The 19,844-nt window shown below is 42.3% G+C and overlaps 1 protein-coding gene across 2 annotated transcripts in view; it reads left to right on the forward strand.

Annotated features, from left to right (window-relative positions):
• The window catches only part of ttc38 (tetratricopeptide repeat domain 38), a 21,198-nt gene continuing 1,354 nt past the window's right edge, over positions 1-19,844 (forward strand). The window contains exons 1-13 of one of the 2 annotated variants that reach the window (XM_023971215.2): positions 1-147; positions 639-716; positions 4,292-4,373; positions 4,918-5,092; positions 8,068-8,241; positions 10,088-10,163; positions 10,396-10,515; positions 12,499-12,558; positions 12,770-12,808; positions 14,953-15,034; positions 15,177-15,351; positions 18,633-18,792; positions 19,693-19,766. In XM_023971215.2, coding sequence (XP_023826983.1) covers positions 118-147; positions 639-716; positions 4,292-4,373; positions 4,918-5,092; positions 8,068-8,241; positions 10,088-10,163; positions 10,396-10,515; positions 12,499-12,558; positions 12,770-12,808; positions 14,953-15,034; positions 15,177-15,351; positions 18,633-18,792; positions 19,693-19,766 — 1,325 coding nt within the window. In that variant the 5' untranslated portion in view covers positions 1-117. Of the gene's footprint in view, positions 148-638; positions 717-4,291; positions 4,374-4,917; positions 5,093-8,067; positions 8,242-10,087; positions 10,164-10,395; positions 10,516-12,498; positions 12,559-12,769; positions 12,809-14,952; positions 15,035-15,176; positions 15,352-18,632; positions 18,793-19,692; positions 19,767-19,844 lie in introns of those variants that run through there. The other variant, XM_023971216.2, reaches the window with a different exon arrangement.

A 19,844-nucleotide genomic window follows, 5' to 3' on the forward strand; every position in this document is an offset into this window, starting at 1 on the left:
CTGGTTGAAATATCCACTCCGGTATTTCTGTGTATCTCCTCAGTACAAAGGGCGGGTGTGTGCAGTCGAAACGGAAAAGTTTTTAGTCGCGCAAGGAAAAAGAAGACCGCTGCAGAAATGATTGCGTCTAGTTTCAGGGATTGTCAGGTAAAATAACAAATGACCAAAGCTGTGTGCTATGTATCGGATTGCATATTATTATTGTTTAAATTCAATATGCTATGTTTCCTTCCATTAAGTTATTGCGCTGTTGATTGGGCATGCCAAATTTCAGAGAGGTTAACTGTTGTTTTATTTACAATGGATAAATTACATTTTACATTATTGTCCTGTCTTTGTCGATAACATCAATGTGCATAACGGCAAGCTGCATAGGCTACTGTAACTTTTGTAGGCTACATTTTTATCGCGATAAACGATTTTCTATTGCAGTAGCCTAGGCAGTAAAGGTGTCTGTCGTCAATAAAAATGTTTACAGTTTCATGAAGTGATGAAGTCAGATAGACTTTGACCGAGGGACACAATTTTCCTCCACACACTAAAATCCCGCTTGATAACAAAAGTCTCCTAAGGCGAACAGTTTAGTTCCCTCTCAAGGGACGTAAGGTTAGTGTGATAACCGCTTTCTATTTCCTTAGGCTTGGAGGGCAGAGGGTCTACCATTGTCCACATCCAGCAATGAGGCCTGCAAAATGTATGATGCTATACTCACACAGGTAGTAATTTTATTAGCTCTGTCTACTCACAAACACACACACATTTGTTTTACTATCTTTGTGGGGACCAAACAATTGATTCCCATTAAAAATCCTATTTTCCCTTAACCTTTATCCCTAACCCTAATTGTAGCCCAGTGGCGGTTGGTGCCGTTTAATATTAGGGAGGATAGCCTTATTTCTATTACAGCATATTGGATGACTCATTCATATTCCATTCACCCAGCTCAATGTAACAATCGATAGGTTTATGCTACTACATGATACTTGAATTCGCCCTATACCCATCATGAGGTAGCTATAACCTAGCCTACAAATGAACGTTTATAAAGTAGAGGTTGAGACAAATTGGAGTAATCAAGGTGACCGACAGTGACACATTCAATACCACCTGCATCTAACTGATCTGGGGTGTAATCATTAGTCTAAACAGTTCAACTAAAACAATAGTTTCTATTGGACAAATTCAGGCAGGTCCATCCCCATTTTGTTCCGTTTGCTTCAGTTTAATAAACGTTTTGCAACAGAGTCAGTGGAATGGAAAACACCCCTGATCATCCGCGCACACAGATTACATTTCGTAGCAGCCGCATGCAGCGTCATCACTTTGCTTCTTGTGTAATTGCTTCTTGTATAATTCCTTCTTGCATTTACACTCTCTCCTTCTATCACCTTTTCCCTTCATTGTCAACTTCAATGCACAACACAACAGCTGTCTGTGACCAGGTGAAAAACCTCTCCAAGCCCAACCTTCATACCATAACTGCTAACGCTAACCACTACGCAGCCTATATTGTTCTCACCGTGTTAGCTTACGTCATAGTCAACATGGCTACTAGAACTAACACGTTAGTAAACCCACAATCCAATCCATGTGTACTATCATGCAGTACAGCAAACAGTTTAGCAATTACACCGGTGGGCCTCGTGGCAATAAATTAATAAAATGGAAAGTTTACCTTGACTTGGAAGAGATGCAGTGTTGGATAGCCTTAGCCAGCAAGCTAACATAAATAGCATTCCTCTCTGTTTGAGTCAAGTTGTTGAGTTGGCTAAATTAGCTGCATTAGATAGCTACTGTAAGAAGGTGAAAGGTAAGATGAAATATAGCTAGCTCTCGCTCTCTCACTCAAACCTGCTGCTTCTCAATTGTTGAAGAAATTCATTTAACTGTTCAATTATTGTCTTTCTCTCTTTGCGTCAACTACTCACCACACGTTATGCACTTCAGTGCTAGATAGCTGTAGCTCATGCGTTCAGAACTAGATTCATTCTCTAAATCCATTGATTGGATGAACATGTCAGTTCATGCTGCAAGACCTCTGATAGGTTGGAGGACGTCTTCCAGAAGTCGTCATAATTACTGTGTAAGTCTATGGAAGGGGGTGAGAACCATGATCATCCTAGGTTTTGTATTGAAGTCAATGGACCTAGAGGAGGATGGAAAATAGCTGTCCTCCGGCTACACCATAGTGCTACCCTAGAGGGTTCTGTTGAGGCTGCTGTAGACTTTCATTGCAACTGTTTTAATCAGTTATTTGGTGACCTGAATATAATTACACTGAACAAAATTATAAACGCAACATGCAACAATTTCAACGATTTTACTGAGTTGCAGTTCATTTAAGGAAATCAGTCAATTTAAATTCATTAGGCCCTAATCTATGGATTTCACATGACTAGGTATACAGATATGCATCTGTTGGTCACAGATACTTAAAAAAATAGGTAGGGGCGTGGATCAGAAAACCAGTCCGTATCTGGTGTTACCACCATTTTCCTCATGCAGCGTGACACATCTCCTTCGCATAGAGTGGAATGTTGTCCCACTCCTCTTCAATAGCTGTGCGACTGAGGTTGCTGGATATTGGCGGGAACTGCAACATACTGTCTTACATGGCGATCCAGAGCATCCCAATGCAGTCCATGGAAGAACTGGGACATTTTTTAGCTTCCAAGAATTCTGTATAGATCCTTGTGACATGGGGCTGTGCATTATCATGCTAAAACATGAGGTGATGGCGGCGGATGAATGGCACGACAATGGGCCTCAGGATCTCGTCACTGTATCTCTGTGCATTCAAAATGCAATTGTGTTCATTTTACGTAGCTTATGCCTGCCCATACCATAACCCCACCGCCAGCATGTGGCTCTCTGTTCACAACGTTGACATCAGCAAACCCCTCGCCCACACAATGCCATACACGCTGTCTGCCATCTGCCCGGTACAGTTGACACCGGGCTTCATCCCTGAAGAGCACACTTCTCCAGCGTGCCAGGGGCCATCAAAGGTGAGCATTTTCCAACTGAAGTCGGCTACAACGCCGAATTGCAGTCAGCTCAAGACACTGGTGAGAACGACGAGCACGCAGATGAGCTTCCCTGAGACGGTTTTTGACAGTTTGCGCATAAATTCTTTAGTTGTGTGAACCCACAGTTTCATCAGATGTCGGGGTGGCTGGTCTCCGATGATCCCGCAGGTGGAGGTTTTGGGCTGGCGTGGTTACACGTGATCTGCGGTTGTGAGTCCGGTTGGATATACTGCCAAATTCTCTAAGATGATGTTAGAGGTGGCTTATGGTAGAGAAATGAACATTAATTTCTGGCAACAGCTCTGGTGGACATTCCTGCACTCAGCATACTAATTTCACGCTCTCTCAAAACATGACATGTGTGGCATTGTGTTGTGTGACAACTGCACATTTTAGAACAACCTTTTATTGTCCCAAGCACAAGTTGCACCTGTGTAATGATAATGCTGTTTAATTAGCTTAGTGTTTAGAGCTTTGGGCCAGTAACCGAAAGGTTGCTAGATCAAAAACCCGAACAAGGCAGATAACCCGCTGTTCCTAGGCCGTCATTGTAAATAAGAATTTGTTCTTAACTGACTTGCCTAGTTAAATAAAAATTACAATTATATGCCACACCTGTCAGGTGGATGGATATATTGGCAAAAGAGAAAGGCTCAATAAATGGGTGTAAACAAATGTATGCACAATTTTTTATTTTTTTGCATTTGGAACCTTTCTGGGGACTTTTATTCAGCTCATGAAACATTGGACCAACACTTTACATGTTGCGTTTACATTTTTGTTAAGTATAGTTTTATCAACAAAAATAGCCTTTTGTGAACTAACACTCAATTTACTGACTTTGCTGATAGCTACTTTTATTGAAGGAAAATGTACTTAGTGTGATATGTGGTTGTCCCACCTAGCTATCTTAAATGCACCAACTGTAAGTCGATCTGGATAAGACCGTCTGGTAAATGACTAAAATGTAAAAAGGATCACTTTTAATGTTGAACTTTACATTTTTCTGAAATTCACTGAGTAGGATGGTCCTCCCTCCCTTACCTCCTCGAAGGAGCCTACACGGTTGTAACCATGAATCTACCCCCTAAGCCTAAAATAGCCTTTTTCCTTGTGGACAAAAAAAAGTTACAAAATGGTAATTGTGTATAATTGCTGACATAAGCCTAACAACTTACCGGAGAGAGACAAATATGTTCCTTTTTATGATCTGAACACATTCTGTTAAATTTTTGGGGGTTTTGCATTATCTTAAATCCCAGTATGTAACCTGGCGCAATGATGAGACCCTTGGAGGAGTCGAGGGATGCATCTCTGCAGTCAAGTCAGCTGACCCTGACTTTGGTATGTAAGAACATAGTGAGACTTCTGGTAATCCATTTTTCCTCATAAAAAGGTAGCATTGTATGGGTGTTAAACCCTTAGAAGGCCTGCACAGAATCCTATTCAGCCCATAAAGATACATTATTAACAAGCATTCGAAAGAGGTTACTGGAGCATTGTTAAGGCTATAGCAATGACACTCAGTAGCCTACATTCAGGACTTCAGTCTAAATACAGCACAACATTGTAACATTGAAGTGTAGTACAGGACACATCTCATAGATCAGAACGGAGCGGATGGGTCTAACCAATCTGGTGGAAATTCTACCTTCCTTTCAGATGACGAGGTGGAGCCATGGCCATATTATTTTACATCCATACAATTCTTTCAGGTCATTGAGAAGTGTCTAGGATTGTAGCTATGAGGTTGAATTCCAACTATCTGATGTTAACTTTGAGGGTCTACATTTATCACGACTACTGTAGCTTTTGAGAGAATAGTGAATGAGTATCTAGTTGTTGACTAAGCCTTCAGACTTATCAAAAGTGTCCCTGTGCCCTGTAGTGATGGGTCATGTGATCAGCACGGGGATGGAGCTGGTGGGGACAGGGAGTTCGGTTCTTCTGAACGAGCGCCTGGCCAGTGCGGTGAAGAGGACCGTAGAGCTTGGCCAGATCCAGCAGGACATTACCACCAGGGAGAGGCTGCACGTCAGGGCCATGGAGCACTTCTCCAAGGGGTGAGAACCAGGGAACCAAATCAAATTTAATAACCACTGGAGATCTGAGAGCGAACTGGGTCTGTAGCCACAAAACATCTCAGAAAAAGTCCTAGGAATCCTGTTAACCTATTTTAAAACGACAACAAACTCCCAGCTAAGGGTAGGTTTTAGGGTGATGGTAGTACACTGCCCAGACAAACTCTGAGCCAGGAGTAAAATCAACTCATAAAAGTTTCTCAGCTGGTCATCCCGACAGTTTGAGTTACCGCAAAGGAAAGCTGGTGATGACACTCTGACTTTGTTGCAAAATGATGGAGAATATCCAATCGCAGTACGGCATCGCCATCTGTGACCTCTACAGGTATCGGGCTTCAGACAACCACGGTGAATGTGACTGTACATCAAATGTTGCAATGTTAAAAAGTTTGATCTAATTATCACCTGGCACGATCACTTTGCCTACTCTTAATTATTGCCTAATATGTTGGCCTGCATAACCAATTCTGAAGGCTGTTAAAAGCAGAATTTGGACAATATTACCGTTGTCAACACACTTGTCACTCCCGTTTAACATCTCCAAATCTCTTTGGTACAGTAGGGGTGTATTTATTAAAGAAACCGTTTACCATTTTAAGAACTAAACGGAATGAATGATGTAGCTAATTAAATAATAAAAAAGTAAAACATGTTTATTTGCTTAGTGGTTATAAGTATTCAGGTATATATGATTGTGTAATAGGCCTCATGTGAAATCATTGTCAGAAGTGCAAGAGGTCAGTACCAGTCAAAAGTTTGGACAGACCTACTCATTCAAGGGTTTGTCTTTATTTTTTACTATTTTCTAAATTGTAGAATAATAGTGAAGACATCGAAACTATGAAATAACACATGGAATCATGTCGTAACCAAAAAAGTGTTAAACAAATCTAAATCGATGACTGCCAAGAGTGTGCAAAGCTTTCCCTCAACCAGCTTCATGAGTTAGTCACCTGGAATGCATTTCAATAACAGGAGTGCCTTGTTAAATGTTAATTTGTATAATGTCTTTCCTTCTTAATGCGTTTGTGCCAAACAGTTGTGTTGTGACAAGGTAGGGGTGGTATACAGAATATAACCCTATTTGGTAAAAGACCATGTCCATATTATGGCAAGAACAGCTCAAATAAGCAAGGAGAAATGACAGTCCGTTATTCCTTTAAGACATGATGGTCAGTCAATGTGGAAAATGTCAGTAACTTTTTAACTTTTTAAGTTTCTTCAAGTGCAGTTGCAAACACCATCAAGCGCTATGATGAAACTGTCTCTCATGAGGACCGCCACAGGAAAGGAAGACCCAGAGTTACTTCTGCTGCAGAGGATGAGTTCATTAGTTACCTGCCTCAGAAATTGCAGCCCAAATAAATGCTTCAGAGTTCAAGTAACAGACTGAGCTCAACATCAACTGTTCAGAGGAGACTGCATGAATCAGGCCTTCATGTTCGAATTGCTGCAAAGAAACCACTACTAAAGGACACCAATAATAAGAAGAGACTTGCTTTGGCCAAGAAACACGAGTAATGGACATTAGACCGGTGGAAATCTGTCCTTTGGTCTGATGAGTCCAAATTTGAGATTTTTGGTTCCAACCGCCGTGTCTTTGTGAGACGCAGAGTAGGTGAACGGATGATCTGCGCATGTGTGGTTCCCACCGTGAAGCATGGAGGAGGTGTGATGGTGTGAGGATGCTTTGCTGGTGACACTGAGTGATTTTATTTAGAATTCAAGGCACACTAAACCAGCATGGCTACCTCAGCGATACGTCATCCCATCTGGTTTGCACATCATTTCATTTTCAACAGGAAAAGTGAGTGGAGTGCTGCATCAGATGACCTGGCCTCCACAATCACCTGACCTCAACCCAATTGAGATGGTTTGGGATGAGTTGGACAACTGAAGGAAAAGCAGTCAACAAGTTCTCAGCATATTGGAGAACTCCTTCAAGATTGTTGGAAAAGCACTCCAGTTGAAGCTGGTTGAGATAATGCCTAGTGTGTGCAAAGCTGTCAAGGCAAAGGTTGGCTACTTTGAAGAATCTAAAATATTAAATGTATTTTGATTTACACTTCAAAAAAATTGGTTACTACATGATTCCAAATGTGTCATATCATTAGTTTTGATTTCTTCACTATTATTCCACAATGTAGAAAATAGTAAAAATAAAGAAAAACCCTTGGAGTAGGTGTGTCCAAACTTTTGATTGGTACTGTAGGTCTAAGTTAATTGTGGATTGATCATATAGAAGTATCAAAACCATTATTTTAAGAACTCCAAAGCATTTGCATGTGGTGCAGGAACCACTGACTCGCTGCATTTTTCTATTATCAAGACACCTGCTAGTAACACTTAACTGGTTAGGATAGCTCATGTGGTCTCCTAAATATCTGACTAGATGTGACGCTTATGACGAAAGAGGCTTCGTGCGTAGATTTTTACCCGTAAGAGTAAAATGTCTCTATCCTCGCATCTTCTACTCGGAGACGCTTAGTGGATACTGGCCCTGATTTACTCTATTTCTCCCAGGTGACAATAGAACTGTAATAGCACTGATATTGAGGTCCAAATCTTGGACAGCCGAAGAGATTCCACAAGCGAAAACAAAACCGCATCTGTTCGGCTCGTCTTGTGTGATAGCATTGGAACCGGGTCAAAGGAATACCCTGGAGAATTGTGGTCACCCAGCAAAACAGACCATTCACACACCAGTATCTTTGTTTTTACCAGGCGACTAAGCCTTATGACTTGGGCACATGCTTCTAAAAACAGTTCCTTCCTTAAGTCTACAAACACATCTAAGCTATAGAGAAATATTATGACTCTGAGAGCACAGTTATATAGTACAACTCGAATCTAAAACCAAGGTAACATCTCTCACTTGATCTGATGTTGATTTGCTTTCCTGTGGTTTTAATGTGACTTGAGACCAATAGCGAATAAATACTGGCTGTCCCCTGTAGGAGTTTCCCTAAGGCGTGTGATGTTTGGGAGGAGATCCTGGTGGAACACCCTACTGACCTGCTCGCCCTGAAGTTTGCACACGACAGCTTCTTCTACCTGGGGGCCCAGACCCAGATGAGAGACTCTGTGGCCCGGGTGCTGCCTCACTGGAAGCCCCACATGCCTCTATATAGGTAGGTGCTGCCTCATTGGATGCCCCCCCCCCCCCCCCCCCACCCCCTCATTAGGTAGTCATTGCACATTGGTCTTTTTTGTACTCAGGATATGCTATTGTTAACTGTACCAAGGGGGTCTTATCTGATTGTCGGGGCATTGTGATAGGTTCATGGCATTTACACTGAACAAAAATATAAATGCAACTTGTACAGTGTTGGTTTCATGAGCTGAAATAAAATAGCTCAGAAATGTTGCATATGCACAAAAAGCTTATTTCTCTGATTTTGTGCACAAATTTGTTTCCATCCATGTTAGTGAGCATTTCTCATTTGCCAAGATATGCCATGCCTGTCAGGTGGATGGATTATTAAAAAGCTGATTTAAACACCTTGTGCTGGTGACAATAAAAGGCCAGTCAAAAATGTGCAGTTTTTTCAAGTTTTAGGGGATTGTGTAATTGGCATGCTGACTGCAGGAATGTCCACCAGAGCTGTTGCCAGAAAATTTCATGTAAATCTTTCTACCATAAGCTGCCTCCAACGTCGTATTAGAGAATTTGGCAGTATGCCCAACTGTCCTCACAACCACAGACCACATTTAACCACGCTCAGACCATGACCCCCACATTCTGCTTCTTCAACTGCGGGATCATCTGAGATCGGCCAACAGTACAGCTGATGAAACTGTGGGTTTTCACAACCAAAGAATCTCTGCACAAACTGTCAGAAACCGTCTCAGGGAAACTCATCTGTGTGCTCGTCATCCTCACCAGGGTCTTGACCTGACTGCAGTTTAGCGTCGTAACCGACTTCAGTCGGCAAATGCTCACCTTCTATGGCCACTGGCACACTGGAGAAGTGTGCTCTTCATGGATGAATCCCGGTTTCAACTGTACAGGGCAGATGGCAGACGGTGTGTATGGTGTAGTGTGGGCGAGCGGTTTGCTGATGTGAACAGATTGCCCCATGGTGGGGTTATGGTATCGGCAGGCATAAGCTACGAACACAATAGCGTTTTTATTGCTGGCTATTTGAATTCAGAGATACCATGATGAGATCCTGAGGCCCGTTGTCGTGCCGTTTATCCGCTGACATCATGTTTCAGCACGATACTGCACGGCCCCATGACGCAAGAATGTGTACATAATTCCTGGAAGCTGAAAATGGTGGTTCTTTCATGGCCTGCATACTTCCCAGACATGTCACCCATTGAGCATGTGTGGGATGCTCTGGATCGACGTGTTCCAGTTTCCATTACAATGTCCTGCAACTTCGCACACTCATTGAATGGAGTGGGACAACATTCCACAGGCCACAATCAACTCTATGTGAAGGAGATGTTGTGTAGATTTTTTTTTAAAGGTATCTGACCAACAGATGCATATCTGTATTCCCAGCCATGTGAAATCCATAGATTAGGCCCTAATGCATTAATTTCAATTGACTGATTTCCTTATATGAACTGTAACTTTTTATATTTTTCAGAGTACTGAGACTCAAGGTTTCAGTCAGATATAGTAATACTGTATTTTTCATATAACGTGAACTCTTGAGGGCCATTCTAGTTAAATAATTCGTAGTATTTCATCAGAGGCTCCATCTCGGCTAGACAGTAATTGCCTCTGTATATTAGTGTTTACTGTGATCAACAATCACCACTGGCAGTCAGACCATGACAGTCGATTTCAAATCGAATGATCCCATTTTCTTTTCTTTTTTTTTCTTCCCTAAAACAAATGGATGGCTATTTATTATAAGGCGTTTTATAATTCATCCTTAAATGCACTACACAAATAATGACCTAGGGTCTGCTATTGTTGTAGCACTGCTTTCATACTTGTACTTTCTTTGCTTTCGCCTGCAGCTACCTAAAAGGCTTATATTCCTTTGGACTTCTGGAGACACATTTTTATGACCAGGCTGAGAAAATCGCTAAAGAGGTACGATGTTTCTGGTGGTGTCAATTTGCCACGGAAATGATTTGGAGCTGTAAATCATTAATTCTGTCATCATGCGACGATGACCTCCGCTGGTTAAATTGTCCAACCTTGATGGCAATCAAACCACATTCAGAAGATGCCTATTACTGTGCAGAAGTTTCCGTTGCATAGGCAATCAACTAGACTGACCAATGAGGTAGTTCAATCTACAATCTTCTCCTCTAACCCCCAGGGCCTGGCTCTAACCCCGGAGGATGCCTGGTGTGTCCACTCTATAGCCCATGTCCACGAGATGAAGGCTGAGGTGGAAAAGGGCCTCAAGTTCATGGAGAGCACAGAGAAAGACTGGGTGGTGGGTTTTTATTTGCATGTTGTGTCATTCAACACCTCAATATGGCCTGGTACCAGATCTGTTTGTGCTGTCTTGCCAGCTCCTTTTGTATTTATTTTTTACCTTTTTATTTAACTAGGCACATCAGTTAAGAAAAAATTCATTATTTACAATGAAGGCCTACTGGGGAACAGTGGGTTAACTGCCCTTTTCAGGGGCAGAACGACCGATTTTTACCTTGTCAGCTCGGAGATTCGATCCTGCTACCTTTCGGTTACTGGCCCAACGCTCTAACCACTAGGCTACCTGCCGTCCCAACTCCTATAGTCATTGTCATGCCAATGCATACAGCTCTGGCACCAGGCTAGGCTTCAACTACAGTGGGGCAAAAAAGTATTTAGTCAGCCACCAATTGTGCAAGTTCTCCCACTTAAAAAGATGAGAGAGGCCTGTAATTTTCATCATAGGTACACTTCAACTATGACAGACAAAATGAGGGGAACAAATCCAGAAAATCACATTGTAGGATTTTTTATGAATTTATTTGCAAATTATGGTGGAAAATAAGTATTTGGTCACCTACAAACAAGCAAGATTTCTGGCTCTCACAGACCTGTAACTTCTTCTTTAAGAGGCTCCTCTGTCCTCCACTCATTACCTGTATTAATGGCACCTGTTTGAACTTGTTATCAGTATAAAAGACACCTGTCCACAACCTCAAACAGTCACACTCCAAACTCCACTATGGCCAAGACCAAAGAGCTGTCAAAGGACACGAGAAACAAAATTGTAGACCTGCACCAGGCTGGGAAGACTGAATCTGCAATAGGTAAGCAGCTTGGTTTGAAGAAATCAACTGTGGGAGCAATTATTAGGAAATGGAAGACATACAAGACCACTGATAATCTCCCTCGATCTGGGGCTCCACGCAAGATCTCACCCCGTGGGGTCAAAATGATCACAAGAACGGTGAGCAAAAATCCCAGAACCACACGGGGGGACCTAGTGAATGACCTGCAGAGAGCTGGGACCAAAGTAACAAAGCCTACCARCAGTAACACACTACGCCGCCAGGGACTCAAATCCTGCAGTGCCAGACGTMTCCCCCTGCTTAAGCCAGTACATGTCCAGGCCCGTCTGAAGTTTGCTAGAGAGCATTTGGATGATCCAGAAGAAGATTGGGAGAATGTCATATGGTCAGATGAAACCGAAATATAACTTTTTGGTAAAAACTCAACTCGTCGTGTTTGGAGGACAAAGAATGCTGAGTTGCATCCAAAGAACACCATACCTACTGTGAAGCATGGGGGTGGAAACATCATGCTTTGGGGCTGTTTTTCTGCAAAGGGACCAGGACGACTGATCCGTGTAAAGGAAAGAATGAATGGGGCCATGTATCGTGAGATTTTGAGTGAAAACCTCCTTCCATCAGCAAGGGCATTGAAGATGAAACGTGGCTGGGTCTTTCAGCATGACAATGATCCCAAACACACCGCCCGGGCAACGAAGGAGTGGCTTCGTAAGAAGCATTTCAAGGTCCTGGAGTGGCCTAGCCAGTCTCCACATCTCATCCCCATAGAAAATCTTTGGAGGGAGTTGAAAGTCCGTGTTGCCCAGCAACAGCCCCAAAACATCACTGCTCTAGAGGAGATCTGCATGGAGGAATGGGCCAAAATACCAGCAACAGTGTGTGAAAACCTTGTGAAGACATACAGAAAACGTTTGACCTCTGTCATTGCCAACAAAGGGTATATAACAAAGTATTGAGAAACTTTTGTTATTGACCAAATACTTATTTTCCACCATAATTTGCAAATAAATTCATAAAATCCTACAATGTGATTTTCTGGATTTTTTTTCTTCTCATTTTGTCTGTCATAGTTGAAGTGTACCTATGATGAAAATTACAGGCCTCATCTTTTTAAATGGGAGAACTTGACTAAATACTTTTTTGCCCCACTATCTGTGTAAATACGTAATTAATTTAGACGTTTTCATTTGCAGGGATGTGACATGCTAGCCTGTCACAACTACTGGCATTGGGCCCTATACTTCATCGAAAAGGTACAGATTTTAATGAGATACTCCAGTCAAGTGCACTGTTATCACACAGTAGGGCTGTTGGGATACAATTTATATTTGTTGTACCTTTCCGTGGGTTCTCTGAAGTGTGAAGTTGATTACAGTTGGTCATGTTTGTATTAGTCTGTGTAATTAACTTTAAGACTCATACTTGTTTTTCAATTTGTTTGTGTTTGTGTTTTCTCCCCCGCAGGGCGAGTATGATGCAGCCCTGAACATATTTGACAGCCAGGTTAGTGCTCTCAATAACTTCTCATCAAGACTAATTTGGCCTCGCAGACGGTGTACCAGAGGCCTTCCAAGAATCCTACTGTAGCAGCACTTACTGTATGGGAGCAGAGTAAAAGCTATATGGTGTGGTTATGTGCTGCAGACTGGGGGTCAATGTGTGTCATTCAGGTCTAAAGTCAAAAAGAGAAGTTCAATCGTTTTTTTGTTCACAACATGATACCGGTGTGGTATTTTTATGGGCAAAGAGTAAATCCAAAGCTAATGGTGAAAAATCAGTGCTGTAACTAAGGTTGCTGCAGGGAGTTTCAGACCTCACTAAAACGCCAATGTTCCAATATCTAGTGGAAAGCCTTCCCAGAAGAGGGGAGTCTGTACTTACTTTTGGGTGTGTGTGGGTGGGTGGGACACAACTACTCATTCCAGGGTCTTTATTTTTACTATTTTCTACATTGTAGAATAATATTGAAGACATCAAAACTATTAAATAACATGTATGGAATCATGTAGTAGTCCTGTTGAAAAACAAATGATAGTCCCACTAAGCGCAAACCATATTGGATGTCGTATAGCTGCAGAATGCCGTGGTAGCCATGCTGGTTAAGTGTGCCTTGAATTCTTAATAAAATACTGTCACCAGCAAAGCACCATCACACCTCCTCCATGCTTCACGGTGGGAACCACACATGCGGAGATCATCCGTTCACCTACTCTGCGTCTCACAAAGACACGGCGGTTGGAACCAAAAATCTCAAATTTGGACTCATCAGACTAAAGGACAGATTTCCACTGGTCTAATGTTCATTGCTTGTGTTTCTTGGCAAAAGCAAGTCTCTTCTTCTCATTGGTGTCCTTTAGTAGTGGTTTCTTTGCAGCAATTGGACCATGAAGGCCTGATTCATGCAGTCTCCTCTGAACAGTTGATGTTGAGATGTGTCTGTTACTTGAACTCTGTAATGCATTTATTTGGGCTGCAATTTCTGAGGCTGGTCACTCTAATGAACTTATCCTCTGCAGCAGAGGTAACTTGGGGTCTTCCTTTCTTGTGGCGGTCCTTATGAGAGCCAGTTTCAGCATAGTGCTTGATGGTTTTTGCGACTGCACTTGAAGAAACGTTCAAAGTTCTTTAAATGTTCCGTATTGACTGACCGATGGACTGTTTCTCTTTGCTTATTTGAGCTGTTCCTGTCATAATATGGACTTGGTCTTTTACCAAATAGGGCTATCTTCTGTATACTACCCCTACCTTGTCACAACACAAGTGATTGGCTCAAACGCATTCAGAAGGAAAGAAATTTCACAAATTAACTTTTAAGAAGGAACACCTGTTAATTGAAATGCATTCCAGGTGACTACCTCATGAAGCTGGTTGAGAATGCCAAGAGTGTGCAAAGCTGTCATCAAGGCAACGGGTGGCTACTTTGAAGAATCTCAAATGTAAAATATATTTTGATTTGGTTAACACTTAATTAATTTTTTTCCGATTACTACACGATTCCATATATGTGATTTAATAGTCTACAATGTAGAAAATAGTAAAAATAAAGAAAAACCCTTGAATGATTAGGTGTGTCCAAACTATTGACTGTGTGTTATATATTCTGTTATTTTTATTAGAAAACATGTGTGTCCTCGTATATTGTTACAGCCCTGGAAAATATGAACTAATATGTAGTAAAGCTACATTGTGTCTCTGGAATATATGCTGTAATTTTATAATTTGCAAAATTAACTGGGTGGTTCGAGCCCTGAATGCTGATTGGCTGACAGCCGTGGTGTATCAGACCGTACATTTTTACTGCTCTAATTACATTGGTAACCAGTTTATAATAGCAATAAGGCACCTCGGGGGTTTGTGGTATATGGCCAATCCAAGCCCTCCACGTTGCGTCGTGCATAAGAACAGCCATATACCACACCCCCTTGTGCCTTATTGCTTAAATACAGCAGTCAAGTCTGCCCTTATTATTTTATTGGTACATTGGGAATGGATAGGGAACTACTGTATCAATTCTAGAAATGAAAGCAAGTATGAGCAAATTGATATTCCCTTGTTGGAGAGGCATTTTAACACATAGTTACCCTATAGTTAACCCATAGTTACGGCTGAAGTCTGTGTACTGAACAGAAGTGACTGTTTCCCCTCAGGTGTCTCGGCGCGGTAGGGCTTCAGGGGCCATGCTGGACACTGTGGACGCCTGCTCTCTACTCTACAGACTGGAGATGGAGGGTTAGACGCGCTTACTGCTCCAGTTTACTGTTATGTGCACTCAACTTACTCTGTATCTAGTGTCTAATCAGGTGTGTGTTTGTGTGTGTCCTATCGATATGTTTGTGTGTCTTTGATGATTTACTTTCTTCCTGTGTGTCAGGTGTGTGCGTGAAGGACCGCTGGCGGGAGCTGCAGCAACTCACAGAGCCCCACACTGATGACCATGTGCTGTTGTTCAACGACCTCCACTTCCTCATGTCGTCGCTGGGAGCCAAGGAGTCCGGGGGAGCGGCCCAGTCCCAGCGCCTGCTGGAGGGCCTCCGCGAGCGGGCCAAGTGAGCACCACACCACCACCACCACTGCTGGCTTATGAAACTCCTACACAGCCCCCTTACATAACACACGAGGAGAAAACGAGTGGGAGTATGGCTGGTGGGGTGAGAGGGATAAGCCTCAGAGTGGAGAGACAGCTCAGGGTTGCTCGCTCTCCCACAGGTTGTGGTGTTTACGTGTGTGTGGCTGTAATGTGTTTTGACACCCCTGACCACACGCTCTATACACAATGTTCCTCAGCGAACAACCCCTTCTGCCAAAAAATCCAATCCTGGGCAGTTGTCATGTTTTCTGATTGTTACGTAACAGGAAAATGTAGCGTGGAGGCAGCCAAGGCACCTTTGGGCCAATGCTGCTTTTTGAGAGGGGAAAATCAATTCCCAAAGTGAGGAGAGAAACTCAAGTCTCTTTCAGATGCATGCGCTTTTGGTCAATTAATTTTGCTTGCGTAATGCTTTCTGTTATGACAATTTGCATCCGGGTATCCTGGAAGGATATTGATCTCATCCCATCAGTAGAGGATGTCTGGTTGTTCTTCAAAAGTGCTTTCCTCACCATCTTAATTAAATAAGCATGCCCCATTCAAAAAATGTAGAACTAAGAACAGATATAGCCCTTGGTTCACCCCAGACTTGACTGCCCTTGACCAGCACAAAAGCATCCTGTGGCGTTCTGCGTTAGCATCGAATAGCCCCTGCAAAATGCAACTTTTCAGGGAAGTTAGGAACAGACTCCAATCCAAAATTAAATCTAGAATCGGCTTCCTATTTCGCAACAAAGCCTCCCTCACTCATGCTGCCAAACATACCCTCGTAAAACTGATTATCCTTGATTTCGGCGATGTCATTTACAAAATAGCCTCCAACATTCTACTCAGACTACATCCAGTTTGCTATCACAGTGCCATCTGTTTTCTCACCAACGCTCCATATACTACCCACCACTGCAACCTGTATGCTCTCGTTGGCTGGCCCCTACTACATATTCGTCGCCAAACCCACTGGCTCCAGGTCATCTATAAGTCTCTGCTTGGTAAAGACCTGCCTTCTCAGCTCACTGGTCACCATAGCAACACCCACCCCTAGCACGTGCTCCAACAGGTATATTTCACTGGTCATCCCCAAAGCCAACACTTCCTTTGGCCGCCTATCCTTCCAGTTCTCTGCTGCCAATGACTGGAACGAATTGCAAAAAGACTCCAGCTTCAGTGATATCTTCCTCTCTAACTTTAAGCATCAGCTGTCAGAACAACTTACCGATGGCTGTGTACAGGTACAGTGAATCTGTAAATAGCACACGACTACCTCATCCCCGTATTATTACTTACCCTCTTGCACCCCAGTATCTCTACTTGCACATCATCATCTGCACATCTATCACAAATTGTAATTATTTTACCTCCATGGCCTATTTATTGCCTACCTCCCTACTCTTCTGCATTTGCACACACTGTAAATAGATTTTTCTATTGTGTTATTGACCGTGCGGTTATGTGTAACTCTGCGTAGTTGTTTTTGTCGCACAGCTGTGCTTTATCTTGGTCGCAGATGAAAGGTCGCAGTTGAAAATGAGAACTTGTTCTCAACTGGCCTACCTGGTTAAATAAAGGTGAAAGAAAAATCTGGAAAATAAAAAAGTTCTAACTAGCCAATGTCACCAGGTGAGTGGATGGTAGCTAATAAACTTGCCCTTTACGAGCCTCAAACTTAACCACTATTGCTATCTTAAATGTGTGTTGAGCTGTAGAGTTGACTGTAGTAATCCTTTGTATCTTATTTGGTGTTTCTTGCGTTGTTTGTTGAGATCCCCAGCCACACACACCATGTGTCTTTATAGATCGCCTGATGTTTACCACCACCATTTGTCTGGACCTAGTGGTCGAGTGTAATTTCCCAAATAATACCAAAATATAAGTACCATGACAAAGTAGGCTACCAAAAATTATACTCATCGTTTATTTTATTTCTTTAAAGCTTCGTTTCCGTGTTTGTGAACAGTGATGCATGCAGAGTTAGAAAAAGTTTATCACGCCACTATTATACAAAAAAAACGGGATTTCTTTAAAACCACATTGTAGACCACTCAAATAGTTTTTAGTGTCTCAAATCAGTCAAACATGGTACAGACGTCATCTATAATGCATTACATCATCTATATGCGTTTGCATAAGCAAAGAACAGTGAGTGAAAGGACAATTAGGCACTTCTAAAGAAACCTCTCCGTTGGAGGATACGGTGGCAGGCTTTGACGCAGGCATTTCCATTATTGTTACCGGATAAAACATCACTATTAATTTTCATCAAGACCGTGAACATGTTCATTTTGGCTGGACAGCTGACAAAGATCAGCCCTTATTTCGTTGTATGAGCTTCAGTTTCAATGGAACCATCATTACAGAAAGTACATACACATTTAAAAGGTAGGCCACCCATGGCTTTACACTTTGTAATGATGGCACCAAGGGCACAATTCACATGGTTAGCTTCATACTTAACAGACACATTGTAATCCAAAAATGTATTAATAATCAACCCCAGATACTTGTGCTCACTGACAACGTTAATATGGCAGGACCACAGGAGAACATTAAAGGTGTTCTAGATTTATTTTTTAAGTTCCTATAGTGTACTATTTTTTGTCTACATTGATATTCAGTTTCCATTGTTCACACCAGTTCACATATTTACCATTTTCTTGAAGTTTATCTTCAGTTTCAGAGCTCAATACGATTCCATTTGCATATAAAAGAACAGCCACTTGTTCATTGTTTAGACAGACACCTTTTTCTAGGGTTTTGATGGCCAGAGTAAGATCATAAATATACATTGAACTGAATAGGTGATCAAATGCAACCCTGTTTCACACCAATGTCTAGGAATCATATTGGAATGCATGGTCTAGTCTAGAGATTTTATGAAAGCGACTCTGTCTGGTGGGATGTGTTATCGTTTTAGACAGTTTCACACATTTCTCTCTTCTGCAATCACATGCAGTAATGCCCTACAGTATCCATTATCAAATGTTAATTCTACAATGTTTTGTAAATCCAATTTACCTTTTCATCTGGCTGTGTAAGGATGAACCCCTGAAGCTTCTGGTCATGAACTGTATTTGACAGTACAGAATAAACCTCAGACCTCGTTTTGCTAGTAACACCATGGTTGTTGGCTCCCTTTCTGCAGGGTTCACATACAGTTCAGTGAGAGCATACATTGTTTTGTAAGTATAATAGGGCTTTTGACATCTCTATTGTCTTCGATCTTCTCTCCTGCTGTGTGTCTAGTGTTCCAGAGGAGAACTACCAGCACAAGCTGGCTGGCAGCGTGGGGCTGCCCATGTGTCAGGCCCTGCTGGAGTACGACCAGGGCAACTACAGCCGCGCCGTGGAGCTCCTGCTGCCCATACGCTACCGCATGATGGAGATAGGAGGCAGTGATGCGCAGGTGAGCCCCCATTTTGTGAACCATCGGGGGGTTTTCAGGAGCTCTATGGGCTTTGAAACCTACGCCTGGAGTAAAAAGCATGTTCAATAGGGAATGTGCTTTTTGGAAGTGCTTTTTAGACCAGGAATAGATATAATCTATGTCAGAAAAAGGGACCTTTGACGTACACTCACTGAGGCATTCAGGCTATGGCAGTCTGTTTCTAATAGGCCTATGGGGATGTAAAGCACAATGCAATGAGTGATACATAATTTAACCCTGTGTCAATTTAACCATAATGCAATCGTCCTTAGGCGCTGTTCATAGGAAAACAATCCTTATTTAGGTACAACCATAGAAATAAGAATGAATGGGCTTGGAAGCTCTGACCCTGGCAATTGACTGGTAAACTCATGGGTACACTCAATGGCTGCCTGGTATTGTGATGCAATAATTCCCATGGTAATTTGGAATGTTCTATCAACTGATGCTGTATTGACATTTTAAATGATGCTAACTGATGTGGCTCATGTAATGTCAGTAGAGATGACTCAACAAATCACAGCACAGATTGAAGGGTACTCTTCCTGCTTTTACTTCCTGGCATGGGTACTGTACACTCAAAATGGCTGCCAGTATACCCATTATGTTATCTTTGACCTGAATGGAGATGCCCTTTCTATTCTTTCTTATTTCTATGGGTACAACAGCAGGGTCGTATTCACTTGGCAAGAAACGGAAGCAAACGGGCAGGTGCTACCCGAACTTGTCCAATAAGAAGTTTTTTCCCCGTTGCACAACCTTTTGAAATGGTGTGCCCTAGTGAACATGATCCAGAGGGGTAGACACAGTATGTTCTGTGGTAAAACATATGTTGGGTCTAGTGTGTATTGTAATTGCCTTGTTTGTTCCATTTCTCAGAGAGACGTCTTTAATCTGCTGCTGATTCACGCAGCAATGAAGTCAGGAGTGACTCATCACCAGAAATTGGCCAGGTAAAACACGTTGATGGGCTGCCTCCAATGGAAAGGCTTTTTGCTCCGATTTGCTGTGTTATTAGCCCCGCGGTCACT

This window comes from Salvelinus sp. IW2-2015, linkage group LG26 (genome assembly GCF_002910315.2).
Source record: "Salvelinus sp. IW2-2015 linkage group LG26, ASM291031v2, whole genome shotgun sequence".
Taxonomy (NCBI): Eukaryota; Metazoa; Chordata; class Actinopteri; order Salmoniformes; family Salmonidae; genus Salvelinus; species Salvelinus sp. IW2-2015.